Source organism: Danio rerio, chromosome 8, assembly GCF_049306965.1.
Source record: "Danio rerio strain Tuebingen ecotype United States chromosome 8, GRCz12tu, whole genome shotgun sequence".
Taxonomy (NCBI): domain Eukaryota; kingdom Metazoa; phylum Chordata; class Actinopteri; order Cypriniformes; family Danionidae; genus Danio; species Danio rerio.
Window position 1 is genome coordinate 13855580 of NC_133183.1, and position 26071 is coordinate 13881650.

At 33.8% G+C, this 26071-nt stretch overlaps 1 protein-coding gene across 10 annotated transcripts in view; it reads right to left on the bottom strand.

The window, feature by feature from the left end:
• Nucleotides 1-26071, bottom strand: part of dab2ipa (DAB2 interacting protein a) — a 212658-nt gene that overhangs the window by 151324 nt on the left and 35263 nt on the right. For 2 of the 10 annotated variants that reach the window (XM_073910096.1, XM_021478374.3), the window contains exon 1: nt 12780-12928. The exons of 6 other annotated variants lie outside the window; for them this stretch is intronic. In XM_073910096.1, coding sequence (XP_073766197.1) covers nt 12780-12918 — 139 coding nt within the window. In that variant the 5' untranslated portion in view covers nt 12919-12928. Of the gene's footprint in view, nt 1-12673; nt 12929-26071 lie in introns of those variants that run through there. 2 more of the 10 variants (XM_073910097.1, XM_068223104.2) reach the window with 1 other exon arrangement.

Consider the following 26071-nt stretch of genomic DNA (forward strand, 5'->3'; position numbering starts at 1 on the left):
TTACCCCAGTATATTTAATGGAACTTCTGCGCTAACCTGCCGATTCTGACGGGCGGGTGCGAGCAAACGGCTTTTTGTCTCGTTATACGCTTGAGCAACTGAATGGATGCCAAAGTCTGTTTAACAGATTGTATTTAAATTACATTACAACATCGATGCCTTAAAAGGAACCATATAAAATGGAAAAAAATCACGATAACAGGTCACCGGAAGTGTATCAGCATAAGAAACACATTAGCTCGGCATATACCCCATAATCTGATGTCTGATGTCCCTAGAGTGTGTATCAGAATCAGAATCAGAGAGAGCTATATTGCCAGGTATTTTCACACATACTAGGAATTTGTTTTCGTGACAGAGCTTCTACAGTGCAACAGAATTACAGACAAAAGGACAAAAAAATATAATAAATATATAGTGAAATAGAAGTAAATCGTTAATGCAAATATACCAATTTATGTATGTATAGGTATATTACTACAGTGCATCTTTCCTTTTTCATTTTTTTATGTTACATATGTTTTTATGTTACTTATTCCAAAACGGATTAAATGTATTTATTGTATTTAAAAATTAATGAATGAATGAAAGTAATAAAATAGTAAGTAATAAAATTAAATAAAAAACATAAAATTAGAAATGATTTTTTTTCAGTTTACTTCTGTGCACTTTTGAGATTTAAATGCAAATATGACATCAATATCTAATAAACATACATGACTTGGTCAATTATTATGAATGATTATGAAGAAAAAATGCAAATAAGTAGAAAACAGAAAAAAATTGATTTTGATGTCCGAGTCTATTTAGCAGTATGTGGCGCATTGAAATTACAGCCTTTAGCAAATTACAGCTATTACAAGAAATGTTCCTTCAAATGCACTTCAAATGCTCCATCCGATGTCCATTGATTTTCAACATGGAACTGAAGCTGTGAGAAATACTGTTCAAAAGTTCACAGCATTGATCTGTGAAATACAGACCACATTCTTCAAATATAAAGAGAATTCTAATAGATAGATGCACTGTCCTTCAAAAGTTTGGGGTCAGAATACTTTATCCATAAAAGGATATCTACAAATGTTAAAAAATATGAACACTTTTCAACTGGAATAATCAGTGCTGGGCGCGATTCTTCAAGAGTAATTAGTTATAGTTACTAGTTATTTCTCAAAAATAGTATTTGAGTAAGTAACTGAGTTACAAATCTATAAAAGTAACTAATTACCAGTTACCAGTTAACAGTTGCATTACATAAAAAAAATCTAATTTGTCAAATGACTATAAAATAAATAGTAAACATTGTACACTAATATACACTATTTTAATGTTATTTGTAGGACAATGTGAGAGACAACCATCAAATTCAACATATCATTATGAATATTATCATTACTATAGTTGCACAATAAAAACACAATAAATGGTTTAGAAGTTAGAACTTATTAGGTATGTAAGTATTTATTGCACTGGCATGTGACAACGTGAGTCAAAGGTGTAGATTCCCTCTTGACATTGGTGGGGATATACAGTTGAATTCAGAATTATTAACCCCCTTTAGATTTTTTTTTCTTTTTTAAATATTTCCAAAAGAATGTTTAACAGAGCAAGGAAATTTTCATAGGATGTCTGATAATGTTTTTTCTTCTGGATAACGTCTTATTTGTTGTATTTTGGCAAGAATAAAAGCAGTTTTTAATTTTTTAAAAAACATTTTAAAGAACAAATTTATTAGCCCCTTTAAGGTAATTTTTTTCAGATAGTCTACAGAACAAACCATCGCTTTACAATGACTTGCCCAATTAAGCCAACCTGCCTAGGTAACATTATTAACCTATTTAAGCCTTTAAATGTCACTTTAAGCTGTATAGAAGTGTCTTGAAAAATATCTAGTAAAATGTTAATTGACTGTCATCATGTTTAGAAATGTGCTGAAAAAATCTTCTCTTCGTTAAACAGAAATTGGGGAAAAAATAAACAGGGGGCTAATAATTCAGGGAGGCTAATAATTCTGACTTCAAAAGTACATTCCTAAAGCTCATGCATTGCGCAAATAGTTTTTGTGCTTTTAAAAACATAAATAAAGTACTTAATAACATAAAATAAACACTTAACAATACAACTAACAGTTAATGAATCGCGTTCCATGCAGCAAGAGTAAATTTACATGATTTACTGCAATCTGGCTTTGAGGAGGTATGAATGTCGAGAAATTTATAGAGGTTAAAATTTAACAGTTTTATCTTGATTAATGATTTTCATAATCATGGAAGGAAAAATCAAAGCTGAATTTTGATGAAATGCACAGCCTTAATTAATAGTAATATAGTGAACTCATAGCAAACTTGACTTTAACCCTTTGTACACAAGTAGGTTATTATCATTATTTTATCTTAAATTCAATTAAAATATTGGTAGGCACAATTCAGTAATTGGTGGATATTAGTGGGGACCCGTCCCCTCCGTCCATGCCAATTCTACGCCCTTGACGTGAGGTGCTTCATTTCGGTAATAAGAATTGCTTGTCACCGACTTAGAGTGGCTCTTTTTTTCCTGGGCATAAGTTGCAGGATACATAACATTCTTGTCTTTCACCTCAACGAGGGAAAAAAAGTAGTGCTTATATTTCCAGTTTTCAGTACCTTTAAACCTGTTGGATTTTTCATCATTCTAAATCCTGGTCATTGGTGTGTGCGACTCACTACTTGTATCCGCACTACTCTGCCTCTGATTGGCAAATGATGAAAATGCACTGTATCTAAGCCATGATCTAAGGCAATCATCACATTCTCAGTTACACCACATTCACAGACAAACCAATCATCATCACTAGATGGTTATGTGTCCCGCCCCAGCCCTGAACACACACACACCCAACCCGGAGAAAAAGAGATGCTGAGATGACTGAGAGGGTGAGGGCAACAGCTTGTAACAGGTGAAACTTTCTTGTTACTGAAAAAAGTATTGCCGTTAGCAAAGCTGTTTATTTATAGCGTCATTATTCCCATCACTGGTAATAATAATGCTAAATATTACTTCAGCACCAAATTAAGGAATTAGAATGATTCCTTAAAAAAGTTCCTGAAAAATAAAAAAAATTAAGATTTTTAGGTGTTTGTATCAGTGTGTTATTCCTAAAAATATTTATAACTTAGATGTAGAAATTTTTCTAGTGAAAGCAACCCAACAGTACAGCACAGTATGTGTCCAATCCTTCAGTTTTTAATACCCATGTTCCTCGGTGCTTGAATTTCAGTCTATCAATCAAACCTCTGAAACACTGAGCAGGCCTTTCACCTCACATCACTCTCATGAAACCAACCACTGTAGTGAAATGAAATAAAAATAGGCAGAGACAAACAGAACAGAAACCGAACAATAACGAAACACCATTTCAGCTAAATCAATAATTTCTTTGAGCAACAACTGTTGCTATCAGCATGAATATACAGTACATACAGAAAATATATATGCGAACTGTTTGTTTAAGAGCAGATGATCTGTAAAACACCATGGGGCAGCACAGTGTCTCAGTGAAGAGAAGGCAAGAAGTTCTCCCTGTGTTCACGTGGGTTTCCTCCGGGTGCTCCGTTTTATCCCACAGTCCAAAGAATTCTGGTATATGTATGTTGGGTAAACGAAATTAAAAGGTATGGGCAGACGCCACGTGACTGTCACATGTGGTATCAAAGTACCACGACAGCACTCTGAGATCAGACGGCAAACTCAGCCTGTGCTGCGTCTCAAGAGCGACTGCAGGAGCTGCGATGACGACACCGATATTGCACGATTGGCTGGGTTCACCCCATGACAACAACTATGTGTGTTACGGGTTTATTATTGGACAAATTCTATTTCACAAATTTCAAAACAAGCTACTTTTTATACCATCTCTATCTTGTATATATTATGTATATATCATGCTCATTAAAATACTACAAATATTTTACTGCAGTTTCATCTTTTGTTCAATAATTGTTCATAAGGTTGGATTATTTGGATAGGTTTATTTTCAACCTATATACAGACTATTTACTGCATTCAGCGCCACGAACAATTTAAATGATATATTTTAGTGAATGACCTAAATATTAACTCAAATACTTATTTGATCAAAATATTTGATCAAATATCTATTTTATTACAGACTTGTAATAAAATAATTATCATCACTGAGGTTACTTAACAAATTAAGTTAAAGAACTATTTTATCAAATAATTTTACAATTATTTATATGATTATAAAATATTTGTTTTCCTGTTTATGCACAAATTTTTTAAGTGACAATGATGTACCTTGCCCTTTCTACTTAAAGTGTAGCTCACTTATTTTAGGAATGTCCTTTCGTTCAATCTTTTTATTAAAGTGCTTTAATGGATTAATGTATATATATATATATATATATATATATATATATATATATATATATATATATATATATATATATATATATATATATATATATATATATATATATATATTGGAAAGTTTATATCTATAAATGTAAATAAATGTAAGCCCCTTTTTAGCATATTCAAACAAGAAGAATTAGCCTTAAGGGTGATGTTTTAACTCGTAGAATTTGTTGTTCTTATTGCTTTGTATTTAATATGCTTATTCATTTTTGTTTGTATTAATCTCTCCTTTCCACTTATTTCTCTCATGGGTTTGTTATATATTTAATTAATTATTTCCTTATTGCTTAAAAATGAACTATAGTTTGTAGAGACTGTATTCTGTTTTATTTGTCATGTAAATGTTTTGTTGTTATAAAAAAATTAATTAATTAAATGATGATGACGCCGTTTCCAACTCTGTTCACGCCTGCGCACAGCTAATCTTGTTGATCAACGGCTGCAGCCGTGGTTCAAGTCGAATGCAACGAACGCACCTGTCCTTGATCTTTTGACATAATAAAAGTCTCATAAAACTTTAAAAGGTCCTTCAAAGCAAGTTTAATCAAAGCAAGTATTTAAAGTTGCAAGTCTTTTGGTTAAAAATTACTTGACATCTGTAAACAAAATGATTCCTGTGTCACATGAGAAGAGCTGAAGGAGTTTTGCCTTTTATGACAACAGCTGAAATAAACGGTGGATTGCAAAAGAGAACAAGTGCTGAACAACTTTAAAAGAACTGTTTTCCTAAATTAAATCTGAATGACAATTACAGATTATGAAACAGTTGTTTTATGTACAGTTACTGAAAAGTAAATGTAACATTAATCAGTCCCTACAGGTTTTAGTGAATTCAATGGATTTTTATTTACAAGATGTGTGTCTACTTTCAAAGCAAAATAAGCATTTCCCAATAAGCAAAATCCTAATATACACTTAATTCATGTAATGCAATGCTGATGTTGCTTAGACTAACAATTTCAGAAGAAAGTATAACAATAATAAACGCATGGCTTGGCGTAATATAAAGCAAACTTTGCTTGATAGATTGGTAAACAGATTTACTTTAATACTTTTCCTCAGATGGTGAAATATGAAAAAGTGGCCGACATGTTACCTGTTCAGTGCACATTATCCAGTGTAAATTCTTATTTGGGTCAAACTGTCAAGATGTAAAATCTCAAAGTACAGTATCCACACCGGTGCTGTGACAGCCAAGCACATAAACAGCAAAACATTTGTTTCATCCATTGAGATGAGCCGTGCCAATGTTCAACCCACGTGAAGATTATATTTCCACAAATATCTCCAACTGTGAAATGGCAAAATATACGCACTGCAGCTTGAATCAAGCTGTGAAAAATACCTGTTTGCCAACTAGTTACCATGTGACATCACTAGGCTATTTAGGTCTGCCTCTAAAAAATAGGCTCCACCCACTTGCATTCAGTCACTCAGTGATTGACACTTGCCTCTCACAGCTTCAGTACAACTGATGCAAGCGTTGCATTATGTTGTGTCAAAAGCAAAAAGAGCAAAGTATATTCTTGGTGCTGTCAACAGTATACCACATACAGATGTGCATTCAGTCTCTGATTAGAGCATTTCTTATGTTTTCCTTCACATTAGATTAAAAATAGGCTTTAAAAAAGTCTGATGTTTTATGTAAGAAAATTAATTGCGTTTAATTGCAATTAATCTTTGCCCAGCATAAAAAAAAAAAAAAAAAAAAACATGTAACAACCCCTTTAATCCAGGACAATTCAGACTTGTACAGTAGCAGTGAACAGAAGGTAAATGCTATATTGGCTTCTGTGTTGAAGCATCAGTCTCGGAGCACTCAGTCAGTCAGCTCTCTTTTTATTCTATGAAAGCAAGACAGAGCCAAACTCTTGACTGCACCTGTCTCTCAAGCCTCTTGATACATCAAGTCACTGAACTTCTTGCGTCTTTAATGGAGAAATGCAGCTCAAGTCTTGGCAGACTGTGTGGATCGTCGTGTCAGCCATCAGCCCACTTTTGCCAACTTCATGAAAAACTTTCAACTCAGCCTTTATCAATCTCATCAACTTTTCAAGCATACACTGCCATTCCAGTTTGAGCAGTGCAGTGAAGAAATAAATAAATGAAAGAAGTCCCCCCCCCCTAATATATATATATATATATATATATATATATTGATATTAGATACAAATAGTAAGTTTTTAAAAAAAAAAATATATATATATATATATATTCACCTTCATTAGGATAGAACAGTGAGAGGTGGGATCGGCAAAGGACCTGAAGCCAGGAATCGAACTCTGGTCACTGCAAGCACCTCAGTGTAGTCTGTTTATAAATATGGCTTCTTTTTGATATTTGACTGTCATAAGTTATGTGTCCATCCACCTATTTGTATATGCATTTTAAACATGCGCATAAAAAAAATCTGTTGATGAAAACGCTAAGATGCGCATACATTTTGAAAATGCGCATAAAAAACATATGCGCATAACTGAGTAAGATAAACTTAATTATGAAGAAATTATGTGCATAAACTACGATGGAAACAGTTTTACCAAACAAATTCCAGTATGAGCATTAAAAAGGTCATGTGATTTTGTTAAATATTTATTCATTCATTCATTTTCTTGTGGGAATTTGCTTGGTCCCTTTATTAATCTGGGGTGGCCACAGCAGAATGAACCAGCAACTTATTCAGCAAGTTTTTACGCAGCGGATGCCCTTCCAGCCGGAACCCATCTCTGGGAAACATCCACACACACATTCACACACACACTCATACACTACGGACAATTTAGCCTACCCAATTCATCTGTACCGCATGTCTTTGGACTGTGGGGGAAACCGGAGCACCTGGAGGAAACCCCCGCGAAGGCAGGGAGAACATGCAAACTCCACACAGAAACACCAACTGAGCCAAGGTTCGAACCAGTGACCTTCTTGCTGTGAGGCGACAGCACTACCTACTGCGTCACTGCCTCGCCTTTGTTAAATATATATATATATATATATATATATATATATATATATATATATATATATATATATATATATATATATAAATGTTTGTTTATTTATTAGCTACACCAGTCTGAGTGGTTGCTAAGCGGTGGTCCAAGTCAAAAGACAAAAGACAAGATAAAAGTCTCTTATGAGATCATGGGATCAGTTAGAAAAGTGAAGCATATCTCTCCTTAACAAGCTATACAATCTGCAGCATCAGGTAGGGGAGAGGTTATGCACTGTTTAATACTTGGCACACACTAAAGAAACAAAGCAAAAATCTTTTATAGAAACAGTGTTATGTTTGAACCTGATGCAAAGTGAAGGTGGTGGTTTTCTCAGTATTGTGTGAACTCTGAACCACTGTCTGTCTTTGTCTCTCTCTCTCTCTCTCTCTCTCTCTCTCATACACACACACACACACACACACACACACACACACACACACACACACACACACACACACACACACACACACACACACACACACACGGGGTAAGTCTCTCTCGGTTCTAATCAGTGCAGGAACTGAAAAGAAAAAAGGCCCCTGGAGGCTGTATATTTGGGAAGCTTCACTTTACCGTGAGGGGAAGAAAAAGAAAAACATTGTTTGTGAATTCAGTCCAAGCAGTAAAGTGCTCCAAAACAGATATACAGATATTCTTACAGCAGGAGAACTTTACAGGCTGACAAAAACATTTTTCCTTCTAACGCATATAGTGTAAAGTGCAGTGATTTAATCTAACTTCTCCTTTAAAACTGCTGAAGTAAAAGTAATAGCGTCTCCAATTATCTGCACTCTTTTTAACACGGAAAAGCAAACCGAAGACCACAAAAGTGCAAAATAATTTTCAAACTGCTTTGGTTGCTGGTGGTAAACAATGAAATAATCCTTCACACAATCTCATCTAAACCAGAAGACTCAAACAGAAACTGTAAAGAATTTATTTTGTTTGATATCTCTAAAGACATAATATAGTCAGTGATCCTTGTAATCATTCAACAGACAATATTTATCCAAAACCACTTACAAATAGGGCTGGGCTAATAAACGATATTATATTGAATCGCGATAAAATTTGTCAATAAAAATGATAAGCCCTGGATTTTTTACTATAGCATATTGATCTAAGAGCCAATCGCACAGCAAAAATGTGCAACATTTTGGACACAGAAAATTTATTGGCCGAAAATGTTATGCCGTTTAATGAACCCTCTAATTTTTGCAACTTCAGTCATTAATGGGGTACTGTTTTAAATATGGAAGCATTAACAACTTCTATAGAAATATATACAGTTGAAGTCAGAATTATTAGCCCCCTGTTTATCTTTTTACCCAATTTCTGTTTAATAGAGAAAAGACTTTTTCAACACATTTCTAAACATAATAGTTTTAATAACTCATCTCTAATAACTGATTTACTTTATCTTTGCCATGCATAATGACAGTAAACAATATCTGACTAAATATTTTTAAAGACACTTCTATACAACGTAAAGTGATATTTAAAGGCTTAACTTGGTTAATTAGGTTAACTAGGCAGGTTAGGGTAATTAGGCAAGTTATTGTATAACAAAGGATTTTTTTCTGTAGACTATCGAAAAAAATAGCCTAAAGGTGCTAATAACTTTGTCCTTAAAATGGTGTTTAAAACATTTTAAACTGCTTTTATTCTAGCTGATGTAAGAATTGAAATATTACAAATATTCTTGATGTCTTTGACAATTCAAAACATGAGCTGAAGACAGGGCCAATGGACTCCACAACCCACCAGGGGGAATGCGTGAAAAACCAGTTCCTGCTGCATTTGCATCTGACTATGCTGAAACTCAGCTTCATCCCCCCAACTCACACATATGGTCATTTCATTGTTCGAATGTTCTAGAATTAACCAAACTGACTTTAACCATCATGTTTGATATCATTTGAAATGTCTCAGTGCGATTGGTACAATGGTCTCATTCTCTCAGAAATAGACATAATCAGAACAATAAATATATAACTTCAGGCATCTTTTGAACCACTGTGAGGGGTGTGACACTAAGTGTGAATGCCTTTTTTGTTATTCACACCCCCTTCCTTGAGGGAATTCTTGGATTATTTAAGGTAAGGGTTGAGAAAAACTCAGCGCGATTCTGCCTAACCAGATCAGCCCATAACATGGCTTGTTCCATGTTATGTATATTTCAAAGTCAGGAATGCATCTTTTTTATCTTGGATTTATCTTTGATAATTTGATGTTTTGTATTGATCGTTTATGAATTGACTGATTGAATTGGCATAATACATTTACCTGACTAATAAATTGTTATGTTTTGAATAATTCAAACAGAGTTCGTGTTATTATCTTTAGTAGATTGTGGTAATTTCATAGCACCACAAGCCCCTGTACAGGTTAGTAGCGGACTAGAACACGGTAGACGGAGCATTGCGGCACGCTACACGATGTCTCTAGAGCTCCGACTAACAAATTGGCATTTATTCATGTATACTTAGGCTGTAAAAGGATATCTAAGGGGATAGTCCTTCACCCGATAAACTTTTAATACTATTTAGATAGTATAGTGATTATTCAAAGTTACTACTAGTTTAAGTACGACTGGTCTGCTTAATTCTATAGTAATGATCGTTATATGACTAAATAGCTCTGTCTGATTTAGGAGGTAGCAGACCTATGGGGACCGCATAAAAAATATCCTAATCTGAGTAAGTAGGGTTCTGCCTTTTTAGGATAGCGGTCAATCGCCACTGTTTAGTGACCAAGACTGACATGCTTGTGCTTAAGAAATGGTATACTCGGCCGGTACAAGATTCAGGATGTTATAGAGATCCCAATGAACGAGAATAACATAAAATGATGAACCGAAGAGAATATTCAATCATAACCTAAATTAATGTGAACGGAAACAAAATAACCTTCTTAATGTTTTATAATTGGAGTCAGATAAAACGAGGATAAATATATTAATATTCTAAACCATCTCATACTAAAATTGGAGTCAGATATGAGTTAAGTTTAATATAAATCAACATTGTGCACTGGAAAGACCGAACATGCAGTGAACCTTCATCCACCATTGGATACCGTCATTGGACCAACTGGCTGGACCCTACACTGATTTAAAACAAATAAGACTTTCTCCAGAAGAAAAAATATTATTAGACATACTGTGAAAATTTTCTTGCTCTGTTAAACATCATTTGGGATATATTTAAAAAAGAAAAGACAAAAATCGAAGGGGGGCTAATAATTCTGACTTTAACTGCACATTCTTATTGTTCAATATGGAAAATTATTAATGAAATAAAATTTTTGCCAATCACCCAGTCCTAGACTTAAGCAATAAAAAATTTGAACTGTACAGCTCACACAGTATTGATATTAACAAAATTTATGCTATTATTATACAAGTGAGGACAATAGAAGCAATCAAAGCAACAACAACAACTATGTCAGATCCTAGTTAGTCTTATCCAATACACAATAAATACATATATCTTCAATCCACTGCAAAAAATGCTTTTCTTACTTAGATTTTTTGTCTTGTATCTAGTCCAAATATCTACAAATCTCTATCTATCTATCTAGACAAGCAAGACATATTGTCTTGTTTTAAGAAATAATATGCCAAAATGAAGTGAGTTTTTCCTTAAATCAAGCTAAATAATCTGCCAATGGGGTAAGCAAAATAATCTTAGAGCAAATAAAAATAAAAAACAAAATTATTTTACAATGGCGTTTTAGAATGAAAACGATCTGTGTCCATGCGTTTTACCCAGCGTTTCTGAACAACTCTCTGTCTACACCACACCACTGAAAACACACATTACGTGACCACACACACACACTGGATGCACTGTAGCATATCTACCCAGATGAGAGCTGTGCTCGTCAGACTGTTCATCAAGGATCTACCGCTGGATCTAATCTCACTATATTTGTGATAATTAATCTTGATGTCTCTATCTAATGACAAATTCCCTGACTTTGGTCTTTTGAATCTGTTACTTGTTCTCTGGTAACGTGTTTTTGCTGAGCACAAAGATAAGTTAATAAATAATGTAACCACGTACACTGATTCTGTATATTGACTGATTGCTTGCCTTTATTTCCTATAATTTATAAACTTGTTGTACGTTATACTTTTATAATGGCCATTATTGATTATTAAAACTGATATTTAGCAAAAGGAAGGGTATGTTTTGTATTTACAATGAAAATGAAAGGTGGCAGTAATATAATGAGGTGGTCACACACCAGAAGCGGCGCTCGGCGACGTGGCATGTAGCGCCATGCATTTTAGAATTGTAAACATAGGTTTCTATCAGGGTACACACACCGACGCCGCAAGTCGATGGCTGTCCTCGGCGCCCAGCCACAACTGTTCATATTTCTGCCGCGACACAGAGCGCTATCTATATAATATATAATAATTTTAATATATAATAGTTTTAGACTGAACTGTTGTAAACCAAACTGTGTGTGTGAAGGCCACTTAATATTGAGGGAGAAGCCCCAATCAGAAAGACGAATGTCTGCAGCCCCGCCTTCGTTTTCAGATTACTCCGTTTTGCCCATCCACACTGAGATGGAGCAGCAGCGTTTTAGAATTAAAACGGCCTCTCCAGTGTTTTCAAAACGTTTGGTTTCGGCGCTCAAAAATTCTGCTGTAGTGTGGACGGATGACATAACCATAGCAAAGTGTAGTAGTGTAAACGGGGCCTCACTCACTTTTCTGACTTTTTTTCAAACTAGAGGTGTGTAATCACCCTGCTGTGACAGGGGGGTTCCATGGCCCTTTACAGATAATTTTAGATATTTTCTAAATATTTTAGTGTTATTATTAAGTACAGTGTGTGGATGAACTTAAGATTATATTTTTTATGAAATGCCAAAAATTCTAATTCCCTTAGAGATCACCTGTTCCTTCACTTACTTTTAAAGTAAGTATCACAGTATTCTCGAAAAAAAAAAAAAAAAAAACTTCAATCACAGAGCAAAAAAAGGGTACAAAAAAAATCAAGCACAAGCAGCATGTTTCACACAGAGACCAAATGTACACTCCATTCTGATTGAAAACCACCATCAGTCAAACTATCTGTCAGTTGCTTTCCGATCTCACACTTCCATCACTCCTCAGGCTAAATCCTACACAATGGATATTAAGTCAATATAAGACAATGAAAAACATCCTAAATGTGTAACCCTCTGAAACTCCAGCAAAGTGTTGATTTACCAGACAGACAGACAGAAAAAGCTGAAATCACCCTTGATAGTGTTGCGGCAGCGGCTCCGTGACCGGACATGCTGTCGGTGCCTTGATCGACCCAGAAGTCTGTAGTAATACCATTTTCTCCCAAAAACTCTCCTTACCGCTCCTGACATGCTCTCCACGTCTGACGGCCTTCAAAAATGACTCTGATTCAGGAACTGCTGGATGTCTGTGCTTCAAAAGCTCCTGTTGAACTGAAAGGCTGCCAGGACAGATTGTATGTTCTGCTGATTGCTGCATCTGATTCTGCAAGTCAGGACTGCTCTTGAAATGACATGGTGGCGAGTTTCGAGAGAACAGGGGGGAAACAAGGGGGAAAGTTGAGAGAAAACTCCTCCTTACAAATAACATCTGTGATTTTGGAAGGAAATCTATGGCGAGGTGTGAATTTTTGCTGTAGATTACAGTGCAGGCATGTCTCAAGCTGCTCCTTCATTAAAAAAAAAAAAAAAAAACAATAATATAAAATATATAAATTTTAGATTACAGAGATAGTTCAAAAAAGCTATTGTATATATGCTGCAATTTTTGTGTGAAAGTCTAATGAAGATATTTCTATGTTGGAGCTACTTTACAAGAGATCAAGCTAAATACATCTGTCAAGCTCCAAAAAGACATTTAAAACATAAAAAAAGGTTAAATGAATTAATAAAAGATTCTGTTTTACATTCTTGGAGCTTGGCAGGTGTGCAAAAATAAATAAATAAATTATTAATTAATTAATAATAAAATAAAAAAATAAAAAAATGATTTTTTTTAAATAAAAAAAAAAAAAATAATAAAATTAAATAAAATTAAAATTAAATAAAGTAAACGATAATAACATGAATTAAATAATAAAATAAAATAAATAATAATAAAATAAAATAAACAATAATAAATTAAAATAAAATGAAATAAATAATAGAATAAATAATCAAATAAAATAAATAATAAAGTTAAATTAAATTAAATAAATACTAAAATAAAAGGAATTAAAATAAATAAATAATAAAATGAACTAAATAATAAAAAAAATAAAATAAACAATAATAAAATGAAATAAATATTAAAATAAAATAAATAATAATACAATTAAATGAAATAAATAATAAAATAAAACAAATTAATAAAAAATATATAATATAAAATAAAATGAAATAAATAAATAATTAAAATAAATAAAATGAAACAAACTAAATAATAATTAAGAAAAGAAAATAAAGCCTCTGGGTCTAACACTTCAACATGGAAAAAATCTGTACAATTTCTGCATGCTTTAAAACTAAACATAAGGTCTGTAGATAAACTGATGGTAGTTTTTTGTAGCCTGACAGACATGGTCATTAAAAGACCTGCGAAAATTCAAATTACTGTTGTAAAAATTGAACAGAAAACATTTTTTACATCATTTACTGTAGACTGACACTAAGACTGAACAGGAGGTTTGTCTCTTCATCCACCTTTAGTCAAACATCCAATACATTAATATATTTGCAGTGCTCAGACAAAGGCATTTGACCCTGTGACCCCTACGACAGGTCTAGCCGGTGATATAATGAGATTTACGAGCCGTGCAAGGAATATCTCACCTCCCTGATGAAATCCTCAACTCTGAGAACCAAATGTCAACAACCAATCAGACAGAGATGAAAAAAGAGTTTTTAAGATGATTCCAGTGCACTTATCACTATAAAGGTAACTGATTGAGGCAACAAAACATTTGTGAGATACGATACACCACAAAAGACAATTCCATTTTTACAAATGCAATGACTTTGCATGTATTGTTTTGTTAGAAAAAATGATACTGTGTGTAAAACAATTCAGCATGTTGGGCTATTTTCCTAATCCAGTCAGAATGTTCAACTCCAGATCAATTTTCTTTTTCAAAAAACAAACAAACAAACAAACAAACAAACAAAAACATAAAATGACCCATTTGTTACCTCCAGCCAAGATTGTTTTTACTATGGTAAAAACAAATAAATTTGTATTCATTAACACTAGAAGGCAGTCATTTAGACTGTTTTTAAAATGTTGTAATTTAATATATACTGTATGTTAAAATAAAACCCATAGAACCAGGGTGCGAATTATACATTGAGGATTGGGGGGTCAAATTTTTGGATTCTGTTCGGTAATATGCCTTAGTGAACCAAATGTATATATTTAACTAAATTACATCCAATTTATTAATCAAACTTGTAATAATGTTTTCAGTTTTAAGAGATATTGAGTGGTTCTCAATGACATTTGTGATATTAAATAAATGGTGACAGGTTTGCTTTCCTGCAACTATTAATGGATGACCATGAAAGACTGCTCTTATTTTTTATTTTATTGTTTAACTTTCATGTGTGAGCCAGTTTATATTAAAATACAAAGTATGCATCTAGTTTTACAGACACCTACAAATGCCTTTTTTAAAGAAACATGTTTTGTGAACACCTACACTGTCTGTTGCTGCTCTAAATTTGCACATTATAAACCGATTAATTAATATTTTTGGCTCAAACACGCATTCACAATGGAATGAACCATTACAGGGGTGGTCAAATGTTTATTGAAGTTATTTATTTTGCCTCAAACATGCATTCACAATGGTATGAACCATTACAGAGGTGGTCTAATGTAAAGTTATTGAATATTTGAATTGTTAATATTATTTAAGATACAGATTAGAGCAAACTACTTCGTAACTATTAAAGGGCAGAACACCCATACATCTTGTTTTGATGTCCTTCAGGGGGGATCAAGCATGAATTAGGAACCCCTCCCCCCTCTCCCACATAACTTGCATCCAGTATAACTCAATATCTCTTGCTAAATGTGTGTATATTTCTTTCTATCATTGGTATTTTATTAAAATTACACACAAGAGTATTTCTACCTTGAATTACCATAGAGGTCAAATTGACCGCATGCATTTCAGTGTCGGCTACTTATTCCCTTTCTTTTGAATATGCGTGGCTCTGTTGCCAAGCAACGTGTTAAAAAAACATAACTTTCTGATAGAAAAATACATAACTTTGCTTCAGACGTGTCTTTCAAAACAACATATGCAGCGCTGCGAATAAGCCTTGCTCTCCTGCTTGCCGGACAAAGTGAAGTCTAGCAACTTGTACACATTCATAGGCTCTATTACCAAAAGATATATATATATATATATATATATATATATATATATATATATATATATATATATATATATATATATATATATATATATATATATATATACAGTATATATATATATATATATATATATATATATATATATATATATATATATATTTTTTTTTTTTATTTTATTTTATTTTTTTTTTTTTGAGTAAAGATTTCATAAAATATGACAACAGACATTCAAAGCTTAATTCTTTTACCTCAATAGAAGCTTAGAATGTAAATATGAAGTGTCAATATGACTTCTTAACATGAGAACGGTCACAATGGATGCTGTGACTATTCTAGTAGTTATATAACTTTGGTATTTTCAGTGTTATTTTGCACTACCATTAAGTAATTGAGTTAGTTTGTTTTTAATGCTTGTGAAGCCTCTTAAATGTCACCAAAAATACATTAATTTGATCTGAAATACAGTAAACTGCAATTTTACTGTATTACACTTCCAAGTAATTGTTTTTAATTTAAATGTTTGGCTTTTTGAAAAGATGTAATTTATTTCAAGTGTGCAAAAATAAATGAAATAAAATAAAATCTCCGGACCTAACACTTCAATGTGGAAAAATCTGTACAGTTTCTGCATGCTTAAAAACTAAACATAAAATAAAAACTTTGGTCTGTTTGGTCAGAATGGCTGCTATGACTATTCTAATAGTTATATAATTCTGCTATCTACATTGTTACTTTGCGCTACTATTAATAGTTGAGAAGTTTGTATGTTTTTAATGTTTGCGAAGCCTCGTAATGTCACTAAAAATGTATTAATTTGATATAAATTACACTTATGTACTTTACTCCAGGTTTAAAAAGCTTAATGTTGAGCATCATTTGAGCATCAATCATACTAATATATTAGTTTGGTGCTCAAAAAACAGAATTTGACTTTTTAACTTGCAATGTTGAAATATTATTCAGTCATTCATTTTCCTTCAACTTAGTCCCTTATTTATCAGGGGTCACCAGCGGAATGAACGGCCAATGTTGAATTCTATCATGTACAAAAAAAATAGCAAATGTGAGTTCATATTAAGCAATTCTGAGAAAAAATGTCATAACTGTCATAACAAATGAATGGGCTAAAACTTGTATGACTTTCTTGACAACATAAAGACAAAACAACTATAATGCTTTCTTTACAACAGAAGCAAATTGTGACCATGAGCTGTCAGGCACAACAAAAGAAACTACAAACAACTTGCTCATTTTGTTCCAAGTCTTCTGACAGCTTTGTCATTGCTGCTTTGTCATAATTTCATTACACAATCAGTAGCTCCAGCATAGCTCTTAAATGCCACAGATACGCATAGCTTGACATCAATGCTGTCAACCAGCATTGGCTTGAATGGCCAAGTATGTGGGGGCGAATGAGTGCAAAGCTCTAAGGGCCCTTTTATTATAGTTCCATAACGATTTCTTTTTGTCCTATCTACAGCTTGACAGCCCAGGAAAAATGTATCATGAACACAGCAGAAAGAACACCATAACACTTTTAGAAATAAAAGAGCTGTCACTGGGTCAGCACTTTTTCAAAAGGTGTATGTTTGTATCCAAGAGCCCATATTGGTACCTTAAAGCTATCACTGATTCAAAAATGATTCCTTGGATTTACTTTTTTTTAAGGTAAGTGGTTGTAAACAATTTATTTGGGATGAATTTAAACAGCCAAATTAAGTTGAACAACTAAATTTCAGCTATGAACACTCTTTGGATTTAGTATGGTAATAAATATGTACAGTTGAAGTCAGAATAATTAGCTGCCCTGAATTATTCACCCCCCTGTTTAACTGTTTCCCCATTTTCTGTTAAACGGAGAGAGGATTTTTTCAACACATTTCTAAACATGATAGTTTTTATAACTCATTTCTAATAACTGATTTATTTTATCTTTGCCATGATGACAGTAAATAATATTTGACTAGACACTTCTATACAGCTTAAAATGACATTTAAAGGTGCAGTAGGTGATTGTCTTCAGAAACATGTTTTGTTGTGCTGGTTGAAAGTCTCTTCACAGTCCAATAGTAATGATTACAGTAAATGATCTAAATGTGTTTATATGTATTTTTATATTCTGGGTAAGGCATAAAACTAAAAAATGTTCATCCAATTAAATAGAGTCGGACCGACATCTCCCATAATTACGATAAGCAGCTCAGACTGTCTGTCAGGAAATGCAGATTCGGACTTCTGCGCATCTGTTCACGCAGATCGGCCATTCGCGAGTGCCCGTCTGCATAAGCTTATGTTAGAGTGTGTTGTGTTATAAATGACTTATGTGCACAGACGTGTTGTTCAGCCACTAAAATCTCTCGATGAAAGATTGAAGTGATTATTTTCAGTTTCATAAGGTTCTTTTACAGCATCTATAATGTAGATTTATGTTTAGTTTAAAACAAAACATCAGTAAATAGCGCTATTCCGCCTAGCCTGCTTTATTGAGCTGAAGTTGCTTTTATATTCACATTGGGTCATTTTTGAACAATGACAACCTTCCTATATTGTTTAGCATGATACTCTGAATATTCGCTCAAAAATAGCATGTAAGTGAGGCTAAGTAATAAATGTAGTTCCTGCACGGCGCTGGCACTAACTAACTGGCGAATGACATGAACTAGTGGGTTGTCTGTCTGCTGTTGTGATGCGGTGCGCGCACTCGCGATTTCAGGGGGTGTGGCTTTGAATCACAGTCCCTCCCCGCCGTCTAAAGATAATATGCTAAGCGGTTAGCATTTTGGCAGATCACCTACTGCACCTTTAAAAGCCTAACTAGGTTAATTATGTTAACTAGACAGGTTAGGGTGATTAGGCAAGTTATTGTATAATGATGGTTTGTTCTGTATACTGTTGAGAAAAAAAAATTGCCTAAAGGGGCTAATAATTTTGTCCCTAAAATGTTTTTAAAAAAAATTTAAAACTGTTTTTATTCTAGCTGAAATAAAACAAATAAGACTTTCTTCAGAAGAAAAAATATTATCAGACATACTGTGAACATTTCCTTGCTCTGTTAAGCATCATTTAGGAAATATTTAAAATAAAAAAAAATAAAAAATCAAAGGGGGGTTAATTCTGACTTCAACTGAATATGTTGATGTATTTGGTCTTGGAGTTATAGATCTGCTACTTGATTAACCTGGCAGATCCAAAAAATGGTCCGATCCGTGACACAAAAACCGTAGTGTGATCCGAACCGTGAGATTTATGATCAGTTACACCACTAGTATCTTAAAAGCCTTTGTGAGTGTACAGAGTTAACTGAGTGGCACATCAGGTTTTTGGGAAGTACAGAAAGATCCTTCATGTTCGCTGCTATTTGGAGTTTTGTTCTCCAAGCTTCTGCTACAATGGCTTCCAAGAGACAACTGCCAAAATCATCGACCAATGAACACCCATAATGATATTCTTTCAGTGCATATATCAATTCATAAAGCAATGAAAAGCAGGAGAACAAACATATTAGACGGATCCAAAAAATGGTCCGATCCATGACTAAAAAACCGTAGTGTGATCCAAACTGTGAGATTTGTGATCTGTTACATTACTAGCATCTTATAATGGCTTGTATGTGTGAGTTAAAACAAGTGCAGCTGTAACATGCACCTTTTGAAAAGACTTTATATCTGAAAGGGAAGAGTAATTAATTTTCAGCTGAACAATCCTCAACTGTTCATTACCTCAACAGCAACCTGACAAGCCGAAAAGTTGCAGATCAGCATAACAGCATGCTTCTCTGAACTTCACACCTCGAGAGCAGACACACTTCCAACTACAAAGTTAAGAGATTAGAGAGAATAATTGAACATCAAGAGTACTCTCCTAAAGACAGAAAGGGTGTTGACAAGAAGTTTCTCTCGGTGAGTGGGAGCTGATGGATTGTTGGGTCGGCAGTTCTGTGACAGAATATTTCTCCTGTGAGGAGGAAGAAAGCAGGTTTTGTGGCATGCTGGGTCTTTGTGGGAGGGTTAGTGAGTAATGGAAGGAGCCGAGGGAGGCGGCAGGAGCCACTTTCATTCTCTCCCGACGCTCAGACACTCGACCCCGGTGTGAACTTTCTCATCGAGAGGACGAGATGGAGAGGCTGGTGTAAATCTGTCTGCTCGGCTTCTCAGAAGAGCACTACGCTGGAATAAATGCGGGTAATAAGAGGTCTGATATTATTACCTATAGTGCAGTCGCTACACGCCACCTGAGCCTCAGAGTCAAGCTAAAGAGAGTATGGGGAGGACCATTAAGATAAGCTGTCTCTGAGTGATGGACGTCATCGAGTACTGATGCTGCCTGCTTTGCATGAAGACATCAAAAGAAACGTTTATCTCTCCAGGGAAAGAGAAACAGTGGAGGCATATGCTGAATAACATTTGGGGACTGTCACTGTAGATGAGATATAAATCAATATAAAAGTTTGAAACAGACTTATGTTTTTAATTTGTTGATTTGAGACAAAAATGACTGAAAGAGGAACAAGTTTGTGAGGAGAATTTAATGCAGCACACTGTGTTCCAAGACTCAGAAATGATCAGACGTCTTGATGCATGAGACATCGCAACACAATATTATGATAAAATGCAGTAACGCTCTTCAGGAGAAAAAAAAGAGGGACAGGGTTTGATTTAAACATTCAGTATTGTATTACATCATTACATATACGGATAATGTTAGCTTGTATATACAACTGAAGTCAGAAGTAATAGCCCCCCTGAATTATGAGCCCCCCTGTTAATTTTTTAACCAATTTCTGTTTAACTGAGAGATTTTTTCATCACATTTCTAAACATAATAGTTTTAATAACTCATCTCTAATAACTGATTTATTTTATCGTTGCCATGATGACAGTAAACAATATTTGACTAGATATTTTTTTAAGACACTTAGCTTAAGGTGACATTTAAAGGCTTAACTAGGTTAATTAGGCAGGTTAGGTTAACTAGGCAAGTTATTGTATGGCGATGGTTTGTTCTGTAGACTATCAAGCTTAAAGGGGCTTAAAATTTTGTTCTTAAAATGGTTTTAAAAAATGTAAAACTGCTTTTATTCTAGCCAAAATAAAAGAAATAAGACTTTCTCCAGAAGAAGAAATATTATCAGACATAATGTGAAAACTTCCTTGCTCTGTTAAACATCCTTTGGGAAATATTTAAAAAATAAAAAATAAAAAATTAAAGGGGGGCTAATAACTCTGACTTCAACTGTATAGAAAAGTTACCTTTTGATCTATATACTTTGTTTTTGAAATAAAAATCTATATTATATATTATGCATTGGTTACTTTGAAGCAGATTTGTTGCAATTTAAGGATGTTTGGTATTTTAGATTAAAAAAAATTCTAAAAACAATAAAAAACTAAATTTGTATCAATAAGAATTATTAATTGTCCTTTATCAGAAACCATTATTTTGAGCTATATGCATACATTAACTAGAAAACTAAATTAAATGCTGCATATATTTTTTAAAAGGATCTAACCCCTTCTATTTCCCTGTGTGAACTTATCAAAATCTACATATTAATTAAGATAGATAGAAAGTTACATTTCTCTTTAATATTTAAAAAGTAAAATATCTTTAAAGCAATTACATTGTAAGCAACACTTTATATATATATATATATATATATATATATATATATATATATATATATATATATATATATATATATATATATATATATATATATATAATCTATGACAGGGTATATGCAGGAATCCTAAAGGTAATTTTAATACATTTTAAAAACTTTTGAAAGACCTTTTCAGAATATGTTAAGACCTCATTGCCACTTCAAGTTCTAATCAGTATCAAATCTTTAACTTAAATGCATAATTTTCTCATACTGTAGTTGATTTATCAACTTTTACTTTTTAAGACCCTGCGAACACCCTGAATGATGTAAAACCTGCTAGAGCAGTAAAACAATATTCAGCAGGGAAAATAAGTATTGAACACGTCACCATTTTTCTAAAGGTGTTGTTGACTTGAAATTTTCCCCAGATGTTGATAGCAACCAAAGAAATCCATATATGCAAAAAAAAAAAAAAAAAAAAAAAAGTTTACAAGTGAAGTTATGCATAATAAAATGAATTGGAGCAGGGGAAAAGTATTGAACACATAAATAAATAAAGGAAGGTGTAGAAAGGCAGTGAAAGCCCAGACAGCAGCTACAATCTCTCAGTAGTTCTCAAGCAACCCTCTGCCTTTCGTTATTGTAAATTAATATTAGATGCTTCAGTCCAACATCTACATTATGATGAAGCTGAAACCAGGGTGGACATTTCAGCAAGACACTGATCCAAAATACAGCCATGAAAACTATTAAATGCTTTCAGAGAAAAAAAATCAAGCTGTAGAATGGCCCAGCCAATCACCTGACTTCAATTCAATACAGAATACAAAATCAGATTTGATAGATGAGACCAACAGAAACATCAAGTTTTTACACTCTGCTAAAGAAAAAAAAACCACACCAGCTCAATGCATGTGACTTCATTTTCAGTATAAGAAGTGTCATTTATTTTAATTTTAGGATTATTTGGTATTTTAGATTAAAAAAATCTAAAAACAACACAACAAAAACAAAATGTGTATCAATATATAATAATTTGTAATTTTCCTTTATAAGAAATCATTATTTTGAGCTATATGCATACTTCAACTAGAAAACTAAATTAGATACTGCATATCCTTTTTTAAAGGTCTACCTGACAATTAGTTTCAAATTCCCCTTCTATTTCACTGTGTAAACCTATCAAAATATAAATATAGATTATAAAAAAACACATTAATCTTAGAATAACGTGCAACATGAAACATTTTAGGAGTATTTTTATTACCTAAACATGATTCTGTTTACCAGTAAATGTACAACAGTGTAGCGAGGTAGAAAGAAGTCCATTAAAGTGTCCATTTGTGTAAAAAATAACCTTGACCACATTATCACACAACTGCTGTTGCCATGATACCTCCCTTTCACAACACCCTACACAACTTTACCTCTTCTCTGCAGCCCTTTAATAGAAGTAACCTCAGGAGGAGCACAAAAAAGCCCAGCACACCAAGCAGACATTTAGCCTCAGAGCAGCAGAGTACACTGCTGTAAATATCAGACTGACTTCAGGGAGCCCGATGACCAGTGTGCAGCAGGTAAATGCAATCAAGACGTGACTTCAGCTCTCTGCCCTCAGGCTTCCTTCATAGATTGCACATTTGAAGAGAAAAATGTGTTTACATGCAGTGCCCTCCTCTGGGCTTAAGAGGAACTAAAACAAAAAGAGCTGTACTGTTAGAGAAATCCCACAATCATCAATAACATATAGCAAAAATAACAGACAGATGGGTATTGCAGTTTGTCTCAGTCGCTTTGGTACATTTTTCAGATCAGAATTGAAATGAGCAAAACTGCATTTCTCAAATCAACGTGTACAAATAGCAAAACACCATGCAGTCTACTGCTCAAAATCTAAATTAATATTTAAAAACAAAATTTCTGTGTAAATGAATGTGTCAGTGCTGTAAAAATGACAAGTCCTTGTGTCATTGACTACTTGTATATGGACATTAGTAATCAAATTATTGGCCCTAATCAAATTAAGACAATAATATGATGAAGTTGTTTACATGAGTTAAACGTTTTTGAACGTTCCTTTCATGATCCCGTTTTACATGTTATAGCACAAAATGTCATTGCATGACCACACTTTTCACATTTCCTCCGGAGTTTCGTGTCATTCCGGGTGTTTCGTTTTTATTTGTTGACTTTAACTGCAGTTTGACACTTTCACTTTCATTTAGTAACATTTCATGCTGGCCCCTGTGACAAAACGATATTGGATTTGAGAATGAACTGCTGGAAGAGTGTTGTTTTAATAGAATTTGATACACCACGTCATATGGGGGAAAAAAGAATAGTGTTAAACATCTGTGTGTTTAAGGACTATCCTGTTGCAAAATGCAGCGAAAATCCTACATGATTGCGGTGTTTACATGTCTGTACTACACTTAATAATGCGACTAAAATAGGCACACTCCACAGGTCTTAATCCAATTTCTGTTTAGTTTGATTATGACCTTCATCATTTATTCAATTTCATTCATTATTGGATTATTAGTGTCCATGTAAACATACTCACTGTGCATGGATAAGTAAATTAAATAAATTACTTAGTCCTGTTGTCAATATAACAGTGTACTCTGCAGGGGCAAAACTATGTTTTTTTTTTTTTTTTTTTTTTTTGCTGTTTGTACTGTAATTTGTTGACAGATGTACATGTACTGTGATACAAAAAGCAAAAGACAGCACTGCCAAGATTCACCTCCAAGAAATTTACCAATTATAGACAGATTAAAAAAATCCATGGAAATGTATAAAAAAAATTAATTTTGACAAAATATTATGACAACTTGTTCAGCCTTTTTCCATGTAAAGATTTATGCCATGAACAATTTTTTAATGTTGTGGGGGCTTAGACTATTAAACAAGGCCCAAAATAATACATTTTGATCAACATGACTTTTAGAACAATTGATAATGTAGGAAAGATTCCACATAATCATTTGCATGGTTGTACAAAAGCATTTGCAACTTGTTCATAGGAATGAGAAACTGCTTATTTGATGTGCAGAAATGACAAAATGATCTGAAGATTAAACAGGTAGTTTTTGTGAAATTCAATTCTGTTCTGAGAAATGTACAAAAGCGACTGAGAAAAAGTGTAAACTATTAATACACATAAAACACAAAAAAAGTCAATAGAATACAATACAATTGGGTGGGTAAATGGGGGGGGGGCGGTGAATGGGTGGGTGGATGGATGGATGGATGGATGGATGGATGGTTGGTTGGTTGGTTGGTTAGTTAGTTAGCTAGTTAGTGTTGGGGAATTCATTGTGTCTTGATGAATTTCTGATGAATTTATTACTCTCATTTATATGCTTATTTGAGTGATTTCAGTATTATTATTTCATTATTACCCATACCTGTGGCAGTATTATCAAGTATGTGTCCTAAATGCAGTCAGAGATGAAAGAGAAATTAGAAGAGCAGCATTAATTTCACAATGAGGGTAGATTTATGGAAGCAAGGCCATAAGGACACCTGCGTTCTGTTCTGTAACTCATGATAAGGCACACCTGCATGTGCGCCCACACTCATTTGTAATGACTTCTAAAAAAATATGAGTCCCCGTGAACTTCAGCTGAACTTACAGTTGACAGCTTATTGGACAGTGAACAAGATATTATTGTTGAGCTTTGTTTTTACATTTGAAACGGGAAGGAAAGACCTTTACTGGACATGGGTAAGACCACTGAAAGACCCTGAGATTCTACTGGTGGTTGACACCTGAGAGATTTAAGATCCCATTAGCGGAGAAGCTGATGGAGGTGTGTAATGTGTAAATCTGGGTTGAGTATTAAGACACAGAAGTCTGAACGACCTGTCTCTGTTGTAACTGATGCTGTAACAATAAACTGCTTTACCCAAAGATTTCGGGTATCTCAGACTTTGTAATTTTTTGAAAACTTTGACTTAGAAGATTTTGCAGACCAGAATCTTTTTCCACAATGATAGATGGATGGATGGATGGATGGATGGATGGATGGATGGATGGATGGATGGATGGATGGATGGATGGATGGATTGATGGATGGATAGATAGATACGTACAAGTGGAAAAATGAAATGTGATGAAACAAACCAGAACAAACCACAGCTCCCACTCAACCACCACACAATGAGGACAATCAGAAAAACCTCAAGCTGTAGACAGGAACTGGAACTTCGAATCCAACACCACAAAATGCACATCTGAGACAAAAATGAAACAACAAGCTCTGCCTCTGAAACCAATTCTATTTTATTTGATCACCCAATGCACAAACAGCTCTTTTGGCAATTCTGTGTAAACACTCATAATGCTACTGGCTACTTGAAGTACAGGATAAAAGTCTACAGAATCAAAAAAGCCTTTGTAAGTGTAAAGAGTTCACTGAACGGCACATTAGGTTTTTGGGAAGTACAGAAAGATCCTTCATTTTCGCTGCTATTTGGAGTTTTGTTCTCCAAGCTTCTGCTAGAAAGGCTTCCAAGAGACAACTGCCAAAATCATCGACCAATGAACACCCATAATGACAATTTTTCAGTGATTATATCAATTCATAAAGCAATGAAAAGCAGGAGAACAAACACATTAGACGGAATAAACTCTGCCAAAGAAGCAGTGTTCTGGACACACTGGCC